The sequence below is a fragment of the Hyperolius riggenbachi genome, chromosome 3, assembly GCF_040937935.1.
Source record: "Hyperolius riggenbachi isolate aHypRig1 chromosome 3, aHypRig1.pri, whole genome shotgun sequence".
Classification (NCBI taxonomy): Eukaryota; Metazoa; Chordata; class Amphibia; order Anura; family Hyperoliidae; genus Hyperolius; species Hyperolius riggenbachi.
Genome location: NC_090648.1, coordinates 342,511,225 through 342,530,785, shown reverse-complemented (window position 1 = coordinate 342,530,785; position 19,561 = coordinate 342,511,225). Strand labels below are relative to the sequence as shown.

The 19,561-nt window shown below is 41.1% G+C and overlaps 1 protein-coding gene across 1 annotated transcript in view; it reads left to right on the top strand.

Moving 5' to 3' along the window:
- The window catches only part of UTP20 (UTP20 small subunit processome component), a 145,597-nt gene that overhangs the window by 88,295 nt on the left and 37,741 nt on the right, over window positions 1–19,561 (top strand). The window contains exons 39-47 of the mRNA XM_068276969.1: window positions 1,087–1,226; window positions 7,161–7,243; window positions 9,505–9,767; window positions 13,208–13,347; window positions 15,126–15,282; window positions 15,657–15,755; window positions 16,059–16,226; window positions 16,455–16,621; window positions 17,995–18,139. Of these exons, the coding sequence (XP_068133070.1) occupies window positions 1,087–1,226; window positions 7,161–7,243; window positions 9,505–9,767; window positions 13,208–13,347; window positions 15,126–15,282; window positions 15,657–15,755; window positions 16,059–16,226; window positions 16,455–16,621; window positions 17,995–18,139 (1,362 nt within the window). The remainder of the gene's footprint in view (window positions 1–1,086; window positions 1,227–7,160; window positions 7,244–9,504; window positions 9,768–13,207; window positions 13,348–15,125; window positions 15,283–15,656; window positions 15,756–16,058; window positions 16,227–16,454; window positions 16,622–17,994; window positions 18,140–19,561) is intronic.

Genomic DNA, 19,561 nt, shown 5'->3' with positions numbered 1-19,561 from the left:
GTTTTTGCTACTATGTATGGCTATAAATAAACTTAATGTATAAAGTGCTAACATATTACGCAAAGCTATACAATAGATGGGGAGACATTACAACAATAAACAATGTTACACAGAGGGCATTACAGTTTTACAAAATGGTACACAAAATAGTGATATGAAGAATAAACAACTACACCGAGTGGCCAAAAAATTAGAAAAGTAAATCAGTCCAATAGTGATGTAGAGGGACGTAAAAACACAGAGTTGCTTACATAAGGAAAAAACTTCAAGCGATAAGGTTATTTTGGTTAAAACAAAGGCTGGTGAATGAGAGGTGACGTGAAAGTGAGTAGCACGCATAGTTGGCAGCAACAGAAGGGCAACAACACAACAAATTACAGATGAATTCAGGTCACATCACAAAGCATATCCCAACGCATGACAAGATAGACCTTGCAAAGTATGGGCTTTACCAGCAGGAGACCATAAAGAGTGCTTTTTGGTATCACAGAAAAATAGGAAAAGACCTGTTGTGGGTCCTTGCCACCATTCTCGATCGGTCTCAAATTGGTTTGAGGAACATCAATTAGAGTTTAACCAGCTTCTATGGCCAGCTCAGTCCCCTGACCTCAATCCTATTGAACATTTGTGGGATGAAGTCGAAAGATGTCTTCAAAGCTTGGAAATGCCATAATCCGATCTGACCCAGGTTTGAGCTGCTATTATGTCAGCATGGGCCAACATTCCTCAGCAATGGTATCAGCATCTTGTTGAGTCCATGCCATGAAGAATATCGTCTGTGAACAGAGCTAAAGGTGGACCAACTCATTATAAAATAGTGATTGGCCACTCAGTATATATTGATCAAATGATTGCAGCAGGCCGTGACCCTCCCATCATTTAGAATGTTCTTTTCTTTTTATATACACATAACATAATAGATGGTGAAATCCTTGCAATACATGGATATGAACTGAGGGAATTACTATTTCTTTATTAAAAATGGAATTTCATTTTGAGTTTTGTATTTAAACTAATGAATATTGGTGCTAAACAATTTGTTTGCTGAGGTCAAGTTTTCAGTATATTCTCTTTCTATTCTTTCAGTATGAAAACATGGTTAATGCATCCGTGGAAATGATAGGATCGGTGTGTAAGCACCTTTCCTGGTCTGCCTACATGTACCACCTGAAACATTTTATTCATGTGCTTCAAACAGGACAAATCATTCAAAAACTGGGCGTCAGGTAAAGTCAAGATGGATGCTTTAATTTTTTGTGGTGGTAATGTACAGTTATTCTTGCTATATTATTTATGACACTTGGTAGGGTGACAGGAAAATTCTTCTATCATGTAAATCTTCACTGATATAGGAACAGGAATCCATGATAGCAAAGTAAAGTGTGCTGTCACAACAGCCTCCTTTAATGTTATTTAACATTATTTATACTCTTTGTATTAGTATATTCCAGTCCCCCTGCAAGATTTAGTTATTTAGCATTTCCCAACTGTAACTCCCTGCTCAACAGCCTTGTCTAGATGTTTCTGCAACAGTTGAGTTCAGTTAGTGAGGAGATCCTGCTGTGCTTGTAGTCGCATCATATTTTTACCTATGAATATGCTCTAAAAACATCTTTGTATGCTTTCAACGCAAGTAAAGATACTACAGATTATACTTGGAGTCATTATTTCATCGAGTAAACTGCCTGTGGAGGTTTCTAAATCAGTGTGGAGTTATACTGCTATACAGACTGGGTCTTCTGGAGTATGCCTCACACATAAAGCGGGAATTCGAAACAGAAAAGTAAAAATACGATATCTGCAAGAAGGTAATGGGATTTCCTGTCATCTCATCAGTAAAGGACTGATCTGCAATACGATAAAGGATTACCTAGCTACACCTCAAACACAAGTCTACAAAGAGTAAATAGACGTTCAGCAAAAAAGTACAAGAATTGCCTGTCTGCCTTCCTACAGTGAATACAGTGAGTACAGACTGCTTCAGAAATTGTACATTTCTTCTGTTTGGGACTATCGCTATTAAGTTTAAAAAAAAAAAAAAAAAAAATCGCCCAGTGATAAGATTCATAAGCATCATATCTGCAACCATAGAGCATGTCTATTTCTGCGCATTCTATTAACATGGAAGATGAATTAATGCTCGGTCAAGATGATTCAGATAAACATGTTGTACTACCTGAGAGACCAAGGCGGTCAATACATCTTTCTCTAAAGGCAAGAGAGAGGTATGAAGCAGAAAGTGAAGGAATGTTTCATAGTCTGTCTGAATTGTGGATAAAAACGCTGCAACATATATCTGCTATTGAGAAGACTGGCAGTAATGGAGAGCAATTAAACAATGCACTTACAAGACTTAAGAAGACATATGAAAATTACAGGAAACTCTCTGAAAAATATTCTTCCTTTCTATCGCAAGTTAGTACAGAACAAGCGTCAAAAGAGTTGGATGACTTTACCACCGCTGATCAACAGAGACATGTTGCGTTTATGGAAGCGAAGTTACAGTTAGAGAATAGGATAGCAAATTTGATCGAAACTACATCCTGTACCTCTATTTCTTCTAGACACTCAAAAAAACTGTCAGTGCAAGCAACCTCTCACAGATTTACTAGATCAAGCAAATCGCTGCAGTCACTCTCCCAGAGGTCAGCATTAAGCATTCAGTTAGTCAAAGCCCGTGCAGAAGCAGAGGCTGCGAAAGCACAATCTTATTGCTTTGAACAAGAATCGACTCTTAAAGCGGACGCAGCACGCAAACAGGCGGAAGCAGCACGCAAACAGGCAGAAGCAACACGTGTGCAGGCAGAAGCACAGGCAGAAGCAACACGTGTGCAGGCAGAAGCACAGGCAGAAGCAACACGTGTGCAGGCAGAAGCAACACGTGTGCAGGCAGAAGCACAGGCAGAAGCAACACGTGTGCAGGCAGAAGCACAGGCAGAAGCAACACGTGTGCAGGCAGAAGCAACACGTGTGCAGGCAGAGACAGAGGCCCAGTTAGAACTTCTGCAAAAGAAAAGAGAAGAAGCAGCAGCTCTAGCAAGGTTAAAGGTCTTCGAACAAGCTGTGGAAGAGGAAGAAGGAATTAATTACCCTAGCCTAAAGTCTGCTGACGATCCTGCTAAACGAACTTTGCAATTTGTTCTGAACCAGAACAATGGATATACTCCCCTACTTACAGCTGAAGTCTCTGCACCTACCTGTTCAGCAAGTAAACAGCCAGAATGCATATCGTTAAAACATGAATCTCAGTTTAACACTGTACCTTTGAAGGATTCTGCTATGCTGTCCAACACTACAAGTCCAAGAGAACAAATCTATACACCTTGTCAGACCTCAGCAAGATATAATCACAAAGAAATATCACAACCAATTGGAACAAATCCCATGAATCTCATAACACAGTCTTTTTCAAGCTCCCATGCTCCAAACATCACACAGATCAAACCCTCGCCTGGAGTAAACCCATCTGCATCTCCATTCTCTCCATCACCACTGGAACAGCACAAACCACATACTGTCTGCAGTGGTGACGCATTTCCACGTACAGAAATAAAATCAGAAAAGTCTGAAATTGAAGAAGTTGGCAAGTATATGATTCGCCGAGAGCTTCTTAACTCTGGACTAACGAAATTTGATGATCAACCAGAAAACTACAGAGGTTGGCGAGCTACATTCAAGACTATAATCCAGAACCTGGAGATTGAACCTATAGGAGAACTTGACCTACTTATCAAATGGTTGGGACCGCAGTCATCAGAACAAGTTAAAAGACTGAAATCTGTTCATTGCGATGATCCAGCAATGGGTCTTAACATAGTTTGGGAGAGATTAGAGAGAGTTTATGGATGTTCTGAAGCTATTGAGCTTGCCTTATTCAAGAGACTTCGAAACTTCCCAAAACTGTCTAACAAGGACAACCACCAGTTTCAAGAATTAAGCGACCTTCTTCTTGAAGTAGAAAGAGCCAAGGCAGACCCACACCTTCCAGGTCTTGTCTACTTGGATACAGCTCATGGTGTAAACCCAATTGTACAGAAGTTGCCACCGAATATTCAGAGTGAATGGGCAAAGAAAGGATCTAAATATAAACAGGACTATAAAGTATCCTTTCCACCTTTTTCTTTTTTCTCCAAATTCATTAGAGACATAGCTACTGTAAAGAATGACCCAAGCTTTTTATTTTTTGATACTACAATTCTTCCTTCAACATCTTTAAATTGCGATACTCAAGGCAAGTTTAAGGACTCACGGAACTCTGTCTATGTTAAGAAGACTGGAATCTTCTCAAGTTCTCAAGACTCTGATTTTAAACCACAGCAAGTCAAGGAAAATGATCCTAGGTATCAATGTCCTATTCATAACAAGCCACACCCGCTTAGAAATTGTCGTGTGTTTAAACAAATGCCCTTTGAAGAGCGCAAGTCTTTCCTCAGAGAACACGATATTTGTTATAGATGTTGTGCATCTACAGACCACTTTGCTAAAGACTGTAAAGTTCCTGTCAAATGTTTTGACTGCAACAGTGATAAACACATAACGGCTTATCATCCTGGTTCCCCCAAAGAAGTGCTTCAAACTGCTCAAGCCTCAAAGACCACACCAAGTTATGGCGGGGAGAGTACTGAGGAAATGACAGCATCTGTATCCACAAAATGTATTGAGGTATGTGAAGAAGGATTCCACAGAAAGTCATGCAGTAAAATATGTCTGGTCAAGGTATATCCAGAAGGACGACCACAGAGCGCAGTGAAGATGTATGCTATCCTTGACGACCAGAGCAACCGTTCATTAGCAAGTCCAGAATTCTTCAACGTGTTCAATATTCAAGGAGAAACCTGGCCCTATACTTTACAAACTTGCTCAGGCCTGGTTAAGGTATCTGGAAGAAGAGCACATGGTTTTGTGGTAGCATCTGAGTATGGAAACACAGAATTTCCACTTCCAACACTTATCGAATGTGATCAGTTGCCAAACAATCGAGAAGAGATCCCTACACCAGAAGCGGCTCTTTATCATCCTCATATGAAACACATAGCCAGTTTCATTCCACCGCTTGATGATGATGCAAAGATTCTCCTTCTTTTAGGCAGAGATATCCCAAGAGTCCATAAGGTGCGACAACAATGCAATGGACCAAATGATGCCCCTTATGCACAGAAATTAGATTTTGGATGGGTCATAATAGGAGATGTTTGCTTAAATACATTTCAAGAGTCTTATGATGTGTTCTCATGCAAGACCAGCATCAGAGAATCTGAATGCACCTTTCATTCACTTAAACATCCTTTTAACTTTCAAGTTCAGGAGAGTTTCAGTTTAAAGACTTCATGCGATGTACAAAAGCAAATCAATTGTAAGAACAGTTCTCATCAAGACTTCGGTGACACTATATTCCAAATAACTCGTGATGACAATAAGACAGTTCCTTCCATTGAGGATAAAGAGTTCATAAACATCTTGAATAATGAATTCTTCAAGGATGAAACTAACAGTTGGGTAGCTCCTTTACCGTTTCGTTCACCAAGAATTAGGCTTCCAAATAACAAGAAACAAGTTATTTCTAGGCTAACTTCACTTAAAAAAATTCTGAAGAACAAACCCGATATGAATGATCACTTTATAAAGGCAATCACTAGCGATGATGGAAAGGTTCGCAAGGTGAAAGTGAAGACAGCAAGAAATGGTAGTGTTAAGACTTTGTTTAGACCCATCACGGAGACAGTCTTACTCCTGCCTTCAAATGAAGATGTCTTATCTACTCGATCCAAGGGAACAGCCTGATATGCCTTCGAGTCTACGGAGTTACATCCTTTCTCCAGTGATGGAAGATTCTTCAAAGATCTGCATTCAAGAATTAATGTTTATGTTTTACGTTTTCTCTCTTCTCTACAAGTCTTAATTATACTTATAGTTTTCAATGTTAAATTGTATTATATATAGTGGTATCTACCGATACCAAGCGGGGAGTGTGCTGTCACAACAGCCTCCTTTAATGTTATTTAACATTATTTATACTCTTTGTATTAGTATATTCCAGTCCCCCTGCAAGATTTAGTTATTTAGCATTTCCCAACTGTAACTCCCTGCTCAACAGCCTTGTCTAGATGTTTCTGCAACAGTTGAGTTCAGTTAGTGAGGAGATCCTGCTGTGCTTGTAGTCGCATCATATTTTTACCTATGAATATGCTCTAAAAACATCTTTGTATGCTTTCAACGCAAGTAAAGATACTACAGATTATACTTGGAGTCATTATTTCATCGAGTAAACTGCCTGTGGAGGTTTCTAAATCAGTGTGGAGTTATACTGCTATACAGACTGGGTCTTCTGGAGTATGCCTCACACATAAAGCGGGAATTCGAAACAGAACATAAAGCCAATAGAGGCTCATTAAATACTTAATAATAATAATAATAATAATAATAATCCAACTGTCAAAAGCTCAAGGGTGTCAAATAATTATCTGCCAGCGAATTGATTGGTAGATAATGACTCTTCTTTGCTATCATGTATTCCAGCTCTAGGTTAGATTGGCCATCAGCACACCAGGTTAACGGTGATTGTATTGTTTCTGTAGCCACCCATGGTCTCCCCTTTTCAAGGCAGGAGAATAAATGATACAAATGTCTTCAAAGTGCCGCCTTCTCATTTGGGCTGACTTGCGGGGAGTTGCCACAGCGCAGCAGGAACAATCTGTATGCCAGGAGCTGAAACTGCCAGGCTCCATACTCGTGCTGCCTCCCCTGTTCATCTCCGATGCCATTGTGGGCCTGCTCTGACCTTCACTAATACTAAGCTACACCCTAAGTCATCCTCTCCATCTTCAGATAACTCTGCAGTTAATTTGCTGGTCTTATACTTTCCTGAGCTGGAACGAATGCTGAATACTCTGTAACCTGTATAACAGCAGGATCACAGCACAGCAGTAGTGTTGCCAGGGAAAGGTTTCTGCAAAAAAGAATGTTCAGGAGAGAAGCGCTACATCACAGACAGGAAAGTAGACATTGCACTAGCCACTTCACTACAATGTTAGTGGGAGATGCAGTGAATGATAAGCATTGATTGCATATTGTTAGGTGCCTATAGATGATTGTCTAATTTGCAAGTTTCTATGACAAATGTGAGTACTGCTGATACAAAGTATTTTGTTTTGTTTCAACAGCTTACTTATAACTATACTTGATGCCTTCCACTTTGATTATGCCACTCTGGAGAAGCAGCTTCAAGAGGCAGAGACTAAAGACAGTGAGTAGACCAGACAGCCAAGTATCCTTTGCAATAGTGTGCTTCTAGGTCACTCTTTGTTTTAAGAATCTCTATATTACGTATATTTTCTATAGAACGAATAGATCTAACCTAATAAATCATAACTCTGGCTAATACTTTAGTTTTGAAAAAGCTGAGGTGTGTTTGACTCGCTTAAGGTGCGTACACACGTACTACGGAAGCCAACGACGGGTCCGTCAGACCCTCCCGCTGGGCGGACTTTCAGCAGACAGTAGTGCGTGTGTACGCACTGTCGATGGACTGATAAGACTGTTCGTGAACGATCCGCTCAGCAGATCGTTCAGGAACAGCCTTATCAGTTCGCCGACAGTGCGTACACACGCACTACTGTCTGCTGAAATTCCGCCCATCGGGAGGGTCTGACGGACCCGTCGTTGGCTTCTGTAGTGCGTGTGTACGTACCTTTACAGGTTTGTATGTGTGTACCTGGACAAGGTAATATTTGTTTGTAGCTGTGAAAAGATTACACCTCTCTCAGGTTTTATTGCTTCCCCTTATTTCTTTTCTTGTTGACATCCTTTAATTGCACTAGAGCCACATTGGATCCCTTGGTGATGTTGAGGCAGGAAGGGTTGGGATAACTCCAGAGGGAACTCAGAATAGACAATGGTAACGGCCTAGCAGAAGCTTTTATCCTTCTTTCTCAAAACAAAATTGTTGTGTGGTTGGACCCTCTCTTACGTAAAGTGGATCAGAGATGAAAAACTAACTATAACAAGTAACTTGTCTATATATCTTATGTACAGTTTAGATGGTTTAAACAGCAAATCTGTCTGCATACTGCTATAATAGAATATGATTATTTCTTCCTGTGATACGACAGCAGCCATGTTGTTTGTAAACATTACACAGATGCAGGCTTATCTGCACCATCAGGACTGAAAAAAACCTAATCCCCCCTCCTCCTCCCTCCTCCCCTCTGCCTCTGAAATCTCTGGCTAGTAATACCTCCCCCTCCTGCCCAGACTGAGCTCTCATGAGCCCTTGCTACTGCCAAGGCTCTCTGAAAACTGTGGGTGTGGGCTTATTTAGTTTATAGGGAATTAGAGTATTAAAACAAAAACAAAAACACAAAAAGTATTTGGCTTGAGGAATGCCTTATAAACTATAGGAAAGGAACACAATTATGCAATGAGTAAAAGTTCATCTCGGATCCACTTTAACTAAAAGGATCCTCAACCTTGGGGGTTACATTACTGCCCCCTCTGAGCATACCCCACTGCTGCTCATCATATCGCTCACTCCTCTCTACTGTCCAGAATCCACTCCTCATCCCTAGCCACACCTCTCACCCATTAGGAATAATGGGAGGTACGTTGAGAAGCAGGATGGCTCTAGCAAATCCCAAGAACTACCTCTAAAGGCTATTGCCTCAGCTTGTTGTTTTGGACTGCTGACACTGAGATATGTGTGCTCTGCTCGCACTGGAGTAACCTTACTTACCTTCTGCTTATAGAGAAAACAATGCTACTGTACGCTTTCTTCCCTCCTGCACCTAATAAAGCGTGCATATTTGCCAACTGTAGTAAAGCTGAAACACTTACAGAATTTTATAACCCAAAATATTGTTCTTGTGTCCTGTGGTCAGTTTCTCTGAACCAGTGTTTGTAACTGATATAGGACTATCCAGCAGATTACAGGAAGCAGCATTTCACTCCTATTTTTTGACTCTAATGCCTAGTACACATGATGAGCTTTTCAGGCAGATTTCCTTCCTTTCACAGAAAATCAATCAGAAAACTGATCGCAATCAGATTGGACACATTGAAAATAATCGATCTGACAGGAAATCTGACAGGAAATCTGCCTGAAAATCTCATTGTGTGTACTAGGCATAACTTCCTCCTCTAGCTGCCCAAATCAGTTCTGACCTGTGTGGGTGTTGCTGGCTGAATAAAGGGAGGGGGATGTATCTCTGACTTTGTGGTGGGGAGGAGGGGGGTAGCTATTTACACAAATTAGACACAAGCAGGTAAGATAAGGCTATAAAGCAACCCGCTTACCTACTTATTGTGTGAAGGAGTTGTGAGGGTTAGAGCAGCTTTCACAAAATAATTGCGGGCTTGAGTTTAGTCTGACCACACTAAAAGCTGTATGGACTTTCTGTAACTTGACATACACTTTAGGAAAATAAACATGCAAGTACTACGGATTTTATTTGATTGGAGGTATTCTTAACAACATTAAATCCCATAAATTTCTCTGAACTTTTTTTTAAGGTACAAAGGATGCAGAGGATGATAAAGAGGAAGAAGAGATGGAGTTGGATCATATGGAGGAGGAAGAGCAGATGGACACTCAGGATAAGGAAAGTGGCACTAATGACACCTCATCAGAAAAGGTGGATAACAAACCAAAAGAAAAAGTGCCATTAAACGCCCTTCCAAGAAACAAGGAAGAAGTGGCATCCCTCATTAGTCACATTCAAGGGACGGTGACTGGTAACATCATTCCCAAGCTCCAGAAGTGCCTTGATGCAAAGGTTTGTGTTTCCTTTTACAGACATAGAAGTAGTAAAGTATTGTACCAGGTTAACCAAAACTTAAAGCAGAAGGTTTAGAATAAGTATAACACCATTTATGGGTCAACACAAAAGATTAAAAAGAGTAAGATGTCAATACAATATAATGTCTTGTTCAGACTTACATCCTGGGCCTCAGGTCTGACGCTAAAAGCTCTGCTTATATATATTGGGACATCAGAAGGAGGCAAAGGGATTGTTTTTCTAATACACGCTAATGTTTTTAAGCTGGTGTAAAGTTATTAATTAAAGGACCACAATCCAGAAAATCGTAAAATTTAAAATGCATGTAAACACATTGAAATAAGAAGTACATTTCCAGAGTAAAATGAGCCATAAATCACTTTTCTCCTATGTTGCTGTCACTTACAGTAGGTAGTAGAAATCTGACAGAACCAACAGGTTTTGTAGTTGCCCATCTCCTCATGGGGGATTCTCAGGGGTTTCTTTATCTCCAAAAGCACTTAGTGAATGGCAGTTGTTCCGTCCAACTACCAATAAAGTGTGAAGCAAGCAGGGAGGCTGGCCAGCATCTTTGTATAAATCCTCTTTTTAGGTAGCGTCTTTATAAAAAATAAAGGCCATGCTGAGAATCCCCCATAAAGATATGGACTAGCCCAAAGCCTGTCGGATCTGTCAGATTCCTACTACTTACTGTAAGTGGCAGCAACATAGGAGAAAAGTAATGTATGGCTCATTTTACTTTGGAAGAAATGTACTTCTTATTTGTATATCATTACATGTATTTTAAATTTTAAATTTTTTTTGCAATAGTGTTCGTTTAAGTTTGATAAGTCCTCTTTAGGAATTTTTTACATGCCTTGGAAGGTCTGACTTGACATGGATGCATTGACATGGATGCATTGCAAATCTAATGCTGGGTACACACTATGAGATTTTCTAGCCAATTTACTGTCAGATGGTTATTTCCAACATGTCCAATTTGCTTTCCAATCGATCTCCGAGCATTTTTAATCGATTTCCTATTAACGTTAATGGAAATCGATTGGAAAATGCTCGGAATTCGATCAGAAAGCAAATCGGACAAGTTGAAAATAATTAATCTGACCGTAAATCGGCCAGAAAATATCATAGTGTGTACCCAGCATTATGATTTAAAGTTAGACTACTTAGCAAGCTCATAGTGAACCAGAACTCCTAGGAGTGTGTAAAGCTCTGTACTCACCGCCCGATGGGTCCAGTGACATCCCCTTGACGACAGTCGTTAGCGACTCCTCCTCCTGCTGGTGGGTTAAGCGTAAGGTCATGCAATGTTACATGAAGGGCGTGTATGAGACTTCAAGCGATCGCAGTACTTTGCGTAGGAGTCGTCAGGGATCTTAAGGTGGATCCGAGATGAACGTTTACTCATTGCATAATTGTATTCTTTTCCTATTGTTTATAGGGCATTCCTCAAGCAAAATACTTTTTTGTTTTTGTTTCAATACTCTAATTCCCTATAAACTGAACAAGCCTTGCCCACAGGTTTTCAGAGAGCCTTGGCAGTAGCAAGGGCTCATGGGAGCTCAGTCTGGGCAGGAGGAGGGGGAGGTAGTACTAGCCAGAGATTTCAGAGGCAGAGTGGAGGAGGGAGGAGGAGGGGGATTAGGTTTTAGGCTGAGTGCTGTGTGTAATGTTTACAAACAACATGGCTGCTGTCATTGTATCACAGGAAGAAATAAATAATCCTATTCTATTGAAGTTGTTTTCAGCTAGATTTGCTGTGTACACTTTAGATAAAATGTATAGACAAGTTACTTGTTATAGTTAGTTTTACATCTCGGATCCGCTTTAAAGATCCAATCCACCGTGACAGTTGTTATTGTGGCACCACACTAAGCAACATTTGCATGGTCGTGTGCCTGTACCCACGTCACGATATCGTGGAAACGACCCGCGCTCAAAAAATAGTCGGTCCTCAGGAAAGTCGCAACGTGGGTTCATAGCTTAAACATAATCTGTAGTGTCCAATTTGTACAATAAAAAACATACCAATTGAGTCACTGTGATCTCTTGGATCCCTCTTTGCTGTTTCTGTCGCTCCCCACCGCAATCCTGGCTTTTAACCACTTGACCTCCAAGGGTTTTTAAAAATAATGAAAATGTATTTCATTTTTCTATGGGAAGGTGTATAATAGGGTATTTAGATGTAGTTTTACTTTTTGGCCACAAGATGGAGATACAGAGTTAGTGTGTTCTAAAAATAGAAGCAGAACCAAGTGTTTATTATTTGTTTATATTTGTGTAAACACAGGGGCGTAGATACTCTATCTGGTCTCCAGTGTTAGGCAGTGTTTACAAACAAAAAACATGGCCGTTGACCAGGAAGTCCTTGACAGGAGTGCAGATAATTCACCTTGTAATAAAAACTTGTAGTATACTGTAATATGATAGATATATACATATATATCATATTACAGTATACTACAAGTTTTTATTACAAAGTGAATTATCTGCACTCCTGTCAAGGAGTCACACAGTTTCTCAGCATGACGAGCTGAAACTGAGAGCAGAGACCTGTCTGTGAGAGATAAATAAAGCACACACACAGAGCCTGCAAGGGACCTGCAGAGGGCATGCATAACTTCTCCCTAGCAGAGCAGTGCATTCCTCTCTATGGGCTTGATTCACAAAGCGGTGCTAACTGTTAGCACGCCTGTGAAAACCCCCTTAGCACGTCTAAACAAGCTTTTCGCGCATAAAACTTTACGCGCGCAAAACTTTATGCGCGTAAAACTTTACGCGCATACTGCACAGAGCGCAGGGCGCACCGCGCGAAGTGCCCATTAAAGCCTATGGGACTTAGCGCGCGTAAAACTTTGCGCGCGTAAAACTTTACGCGCGCAAAGTTAGCGCGTGATCTGATTGAGAAATCCAGTGCTAACCTACTTAGCACCCTGGTTAGCGCGTCTAAAGACTTTAGACGTGCTAAGTAGGTTAGCACCGCTTTGTGAATCAAGCCCTATGTCCTCAAAGCCTGACAAAGGAAAGAAGATAAAATATATTACAGAGACAGTGTAACTAGAAAAAGCTGCAGTAATCCAGACCACATTAGAACATGTATAAGAACTTATAGGATAGAAGAAATAAGGCTGGAAATTTTGTTACAGAGTCTCTTTAAGGGGCTACAATGGACCAAAAAGCCATCTTACTAAAATGTTAAGCAAAAGAAAAGTTTGCTTTCTTAAAACAGAAGTTATTTGAGATCATTCAGGTTGGAGTGAGCATATGATGTCTCCCATGATGCTTTACTGCTGAATATGCAAATCATCCTTTTGTCCCCTAGCATCATCTTCGATAAACCTACATCAAGGGTCTGACGTACAGCAAGGGAATTCATTATTTTTCCATATACTCATGAATTGTGTAAAAAATAATTTGATTTCTAATTGTTTGTACAGGTACAGCGGGAGGAAGAGCATAAACTGGTAAAAAAGAAAGCGGTTAATGAAGAGGAAGTGGTCCGTGTTCCTATAGCATTTGCCGTGGTGAAGCTAATGCAGACACTTCCACAAGAGGTGATGGAGGCCAATCTGCCCAGGTATCCATAAACCCATGTGGGATATGCTGTGTCATATAGACTGACCAATCAAATTCCTGTCTCAGTTTGCTTTCCTTTTTGTGTTATTATGCAATATATGTCTACTTGCATAGACATAATTTACGTTAGGAAAATAAAATGGCACAATGCTAGAGCTAAACCGGCTTCACCTAACAACGGTAATATAATAAGTGAGCAAATCTTAATTTACATCTCAGAATCTTATAGGCACAAAAAAGTCGGTGCTTAGGTATACAGCAAACCAGTTACATCTGTGTTTCATTTTTGTTTTTTTGTTTTTTTAACCACTTGCCGACCGCACGCTTATACCGTGCGTCGGCAAAGTGGCAGCTGCAGGACCAGCGACGCAGTACTGCGTCGCCAGCTGCAGGCTGATTAATCAGGAAGCAGCCGCTCGTGCGAGCGGCTGCTTCCTGTCAATTCACGGCGGGGGGCTCCGTGAATAGCCTGCGGGCCGCCGATGGCGGCTCGCAGGCTAAATGTAAACACAAGCGGAAATAATCCGCTTTGTTTACATTTGTACGGGGCTGCTGCGCAACAGCGCCGTAAGGCAGATCGGCGATCCCCGGCCAATCAGCGGCCGGGGATCGCCGCCATGTGACAGGGGACGTCCTGTCACTGGCTGCACAGGACGGATAGCGTCCTGTGCAGCCCAGATCTCCCGGGGGAGCAGGTAGGAGAGGGAGGGGGGAGAATGTCGCCGCGGAGGGGGCTTTGAGGTGCCCCCCCCGCAACATGCCTGCAGGTAGGAGCGATCAGACCCCCCCTGCACATCATCCCCCTAGTGGGGAAAAAAGGGGGGCGATCTGATCGCTCTGTGTGGCCGCGGATCTGTGCTGGGGGCTGCAGAGCCCACCCAGCACAGATCCAAACAAACAGCGCTGGTCCTTAAGGGGGGGTAAAGGGTGGGTCCTCAAGTGGTTAAATACAGTGTGTTCTATTCTGTTACATCAGGAAATTTGGAAACGTATTTTGAGTGCAATACATTCCCACCCTGTTCCTGCACCAGGAATTTTAATTCTTTAATCTCCACTTGCCTAATGCAAGTCCTAAGCTCTCATAGCACATCTGGCAACATGGACACACTTATCTATATTTGTACAGTTTTGCAACAATAAAATACAGTTGCTTCCAATAAACTCAGGATGTTGTGTAAAATGTAAACAAAAGCTTAACACAGTGATCTGCAAATCACTTACACTCTATATTCAATTGCTGCTTTGCACAAAGGCAACATAATAATAGCCGAAACTGTGTCTTATGTTTTGTGTAGTAGAGCCGAGCTGTTGTCTGAGTACTCGTCAGCTTCACCTGCTGGTAATCTTCTCTCAGCAGTCGGGGGCAAAGCTGTTCATTTGGTAGCACAACCTGATCGTAAAATTAGCCGCCATAGACCACAATGATATCTGCTGCAATGGTACCTTTACTTGTACACATTCATCTGAAACAATAGTTTGTGGTCATATCCAGGTGTCCACCAATGTCTACCTAATGGCCATTAGTGATGGGGCATGTTGGAAAACCATGTCTGATCAGTCTGTCAATCAGGACAGCTGACTAGCCAACTCTTCATGGAATTGATACCTAAAACTTAATAAATAAAGTTAAACTTAATAGTGAACTTTTATCCAAGCCAATGTTTTGAATCAGAAGTGTATGTACCAAATGACTTGCATGTACTGGTGATGAATTTGCTCAGATTATTGTGAGGAAAATCAGGTTGTAACCATGATATCCTTTTCCTCCTCGTATGGCAGTATTCTGTTAAAGGTCTGTGTTTTGCTGAGGAACCGAGCACAAGAAATCCGTGACATCGCAAGAAACACTTTAATTAAGATCTTGGAAACACTTGGGCCTCGTTATCTGCATTATGTGTTGAAGGAGATGCAGACGGTCTTGGTTAAAGGATATCAGGTAATGCTCAGCAAACATTATTCATGCTGCACTTTAAGGCCCTGTTCTCACTGTAAATGGTAGAGCACCCAGGAACAATGCAAACATTTTTTTTCTTGCCATATGATTCTTGATTCACTTATAAAATCTCATTCAATTGCACATAATGGGACACAAACACTGTCACCCCAAAATGCAGCATGCAGTGTGCCCTGTGAGAAAACCCGTCATGACAATTCTGCAGCTGCAAGTACTAAAAAAAAAGTAGATCAGAACACATGCAGTGAGAGCAGGGCCTCAGTGTTATAAAGATGCCTCGCACTAATGTGACAGTTTTTATAGCTTTTAGTGTTTTTTTTTTGTAACTCTTCTTTGTTCTCTTGGTAAAACACTAGGTTCACGTTATGACATTTACTGTGAACTTGTTACTGAAAGGACTTGTTGCCAACTTAAAGGTTGGAGATCTCGATGGCTGTGTAGAAACGTTAACCCAGGTATTAAAACCAGTGCAAATATAAGATTACTTATAACATTGAGTGTAATCTGCTTTATATGATGACTTTCATAGCACTCTTTGAGGCGTTGGAGGATATGTCTTTCCCTTGCATGTTTGTTATTCCCAATTTTCTATCGTTCATAATGAGATGTGAAGATATATAGAAGATATCTTCTTATTTAAATGACTTTAGAATGTATTTATTTAAAGATAAAAATATTTTTCTTCATCTCCTGATCTTGGAGACTTGCTGATGTACGTCTTATCCGCACATTAACATGAGCATTTCTGTTGCTTAAAGATTTTCAACCATGAGCTGTTTGGGAAAATCGCAGAAGAAAAAGAAGTTAAAGGGATAGTTTCTAAAGTGATGGAGGCTCGAAGCAGCAAGAGCTACGACTCTTATGAGCTCCTTGCGCAGTTTGTGGGAAAAGACCTGGTCACAAAATTGATCCTACCTTTGAAAGAGGTGAGTTATGGGCAACTAGCAAAGCAAGCTAGATTTTGAAACCTCAGAAGAAAAGTGAAACTCTTCCATATTTTTCTTGTGATGTTGATGTTGTCAATAAATTGTTCCAATTTTTTGGACACTTTTAAAATGGTGCTGTAACAATGTAAGACCCCTTTTATTGCTGCTTTTAAATACGTCATTTAATTAAATGAAAAGCTTTAACTTTTGGTTGCTATTAAATTGTAGGTGCTGGAGAAGACGACAAGCTTGAAGTTAGCTCGCAAAGTCCATGAAGCTCTTCGTAGAATTGTGTTTGGTTTAGTCGCCAATAAAGATATGACAGCAAAGTCCGTCCTTTTACTCAGCTATGGCCTAATCAGTGAGAATCTTCCACTCCTGACAGAGAAAGAAAAGTATGTTTTATGAAATGAGTTTTCTAGTTCCATACTGTATGTTTTGGCAGTTTATACACAAGATTTCTCATCCTGTAACTTTCTGTAATGCATGTTACTGTAATTCAAAGTTAGTGGGCAGACAGCTTAAGCAGCGAGGTCTATATTTGCTGGTCATTTACATCGAAGTTTGATTGGCCAATCATTAGCTAATTTTACCACCTCAATGTAGTATGAGGGCCAACAGATTTTGAATATTATGAACAAATTGTGTAAGTTTGCTCCCATACTACGTGGGAGTGGTAAAAATGGCCAATCAAAATTGAATTGTGTACGTAACCTTAGAGTTTAGCAGCAGAAATGGATCACTTACAGCAAATTAGTTTGCAGGCCTGTAAATAATTTCTGTAGCTTTGAAGGAGCCCATAATGATTGGAAAGGGGTGGGGTATCTAGTTGTTATTTCCTTACAATTTGCCAAATTAGCCTGTTGCAGGAATAAACAAAGTGGGATCGAACCCTGAATTCATTTGACACATACTGTACGTATGTAAAACAATACTACAAAATCTATACTCTTGCATAAATCCAGATTACATTTCACAAATGCTGAGCATCAAATGTGCAGGGGTAGGTGGTCTTCTGACTCATATTTAATAAAGTATGGTAAATGTTCCTTGGAAAGCTGTTTGGCTAGAAAATCCTATGTCACTTTTTAGTCACCTTTCTGCCACACAGCAGGCAGAAGGCAATGATATTCTTCGACAGAGCCAGACACCTTCCTATATATATATATATATATATATAACCTGTTTCTTTCATTGTGGTCACCTCCACCACATGGATTGCAAGGGAGCATATGAACATATTCCAGCAGGGAGCATATTCCTGCTCACAGGAGGGAGTAACAGCAATTCTGCTTTCTACCAGTATTCAGAATGTATTCTTTTCAGATTTTTTACATATAAATTGCCTTATCTGTTTAAATAGGATTATCTTGCTTCCTAGTGAAGTAGCTGGATTATTTGTACATGATTGTCACACATATAAAGCCTACAGTTTAGGCTTCCTGGTTTTCCAGAAAGAGAACTCCTATATTTACATGCCACTAGAGCAGGCTAGGAGTCATGCAGTGGGTAGGGTTGGTATTTGAATTTGGGATCCTGCATTTGGAAACCTGAATTATGCTGAAGACTGCACCCAAGCTAGTGACCCTATCCACTAGCTTGGGTGCTGAAGTGTGGTGTTCATCATAATTCAGGTTTCAAAATGCAGGATCCCAAATTTGAACACAAAGGCTGGGTGATTGACATCTTTGGGAGGATCCTAAAGTTATGTATTCAGGTGGATTGCTCCAGTGTACCTGATCTCTGATTCCTATCTTTTTTCTTTTAGAAATAAAAACTCAGAGACTCTTCCAGATCCTCGCCTTCAGCCACGGAGTTGTTTACTAATTCAGGCTCCTCCACCTCGTGGGGGCCGCAAAGCAGCTGTCAGTACAAAGACCAACATGCACATTCTAGTGGACACTGGACTCAGGGTTAGAGAAATTACATTGTAACCGGTTATTCACATTACCGCTTTACTTTTACTTTGTCAGCCATTAAAAAAAGAACAGCTTTTTTTATTTCTTATTTTACGTACTATATTTAAAAAATTGGTATATATCTTCTAAATGCATATCACAATGCTTTTTATATGCAAAAAAGAAAAAAAAGCTCTGGCTGTTGACGTCAGATACATTCCCTGCTGTACACTGATCGCATCAAAGTAATGGAGGGGGCTAAGGAGTGACTGCACTGTGTGCTCATGTAGGCAGGAGCTGTAACTGCTGTACAACTCGAAGATTTCTCAGTATCTTCATTTGATTCGAATATAGTTATACTTCTTTTTTTATTTGTAATGAAACTTCTATATCAGGGGCATAACTAGAGGGGAGCAGCCCCTGTGATCGCAGGGGGGGCCCAGAGCTGTGGGGGGCCCTAACTACTAACCTTCCCTACCTCTAAAGCAAAACCCTTTGCATTGTCCCCTGGAGTACGTAGATACATTTGTTCTATCTGACAAACACATTGGCAATTTTTGTGTCTGTTTGGAGGAGGTAAGTCCACCACTACCTCCTCATGTTTTAATCTTTTTAGATACTTTTGTCCTTTTGGCGCCTCTGTATCCATGCTACATGCCACGCTACATGAAGCTTGTGGGTACACATTCCAACATAAACCAATGTTTGTAAGTTACACACAACCATGGTAAGCCCGAGAGACAAAGGCAAGGCCAATCCTCATTCTTGGGATCTCCAAAACAATATGTAAATAAGGAAACTCTCTACTTTGACCTGAGCTCGGGCTTACCACTCTGGGCTACTTTTTCCTACTACTACAGGTAGTCCTCTGTTAACGAACGAGATAAGGACTGTCGGTTCGTTCTTAACCTGAATCCTTCCTTAATTCGGGACGCTGTGCCAGCCACCTTTGCCCCCATTCTATGAGCAGAGTAGGCACAGCGGAAGGCAGATAGGGGACATCTCACCTGGTCCACGATGATATAAAGTCCCAGCGTGCTGCACGGAAGCTGCGTGGCCCGTCCTCTCTCTTCGTTCACTGTCCCCCCCCGGCGGCTTCTCATGCGTCGGATAATGATGCATAAGGAGCCGCCTCCACTAGGGGCTTTTCCTGATTGCATCACTATGCGACGCATGCGAAGCCGCTGGGGGACTGTGAACAAAGAGAGAGGACGGGCCGCGCAGCTTCCGGGCGGCATGCTGGGACTTTAGACCACCGTGGAACAGGTGAGATGTCCCCTATCTGCCTTCCACTGCGCCTACTCTGCTTTAAAAACGGCAGCAGAAGAGGTAGTCCCCGGTTGCGTGATGTCATCGCGGCGAGTCATTCGTAAGTCGGGCGTTCGTAAACCGGGGACTACCTGTATGCATTTGCTTTCGCATGCCGAATTATGCATG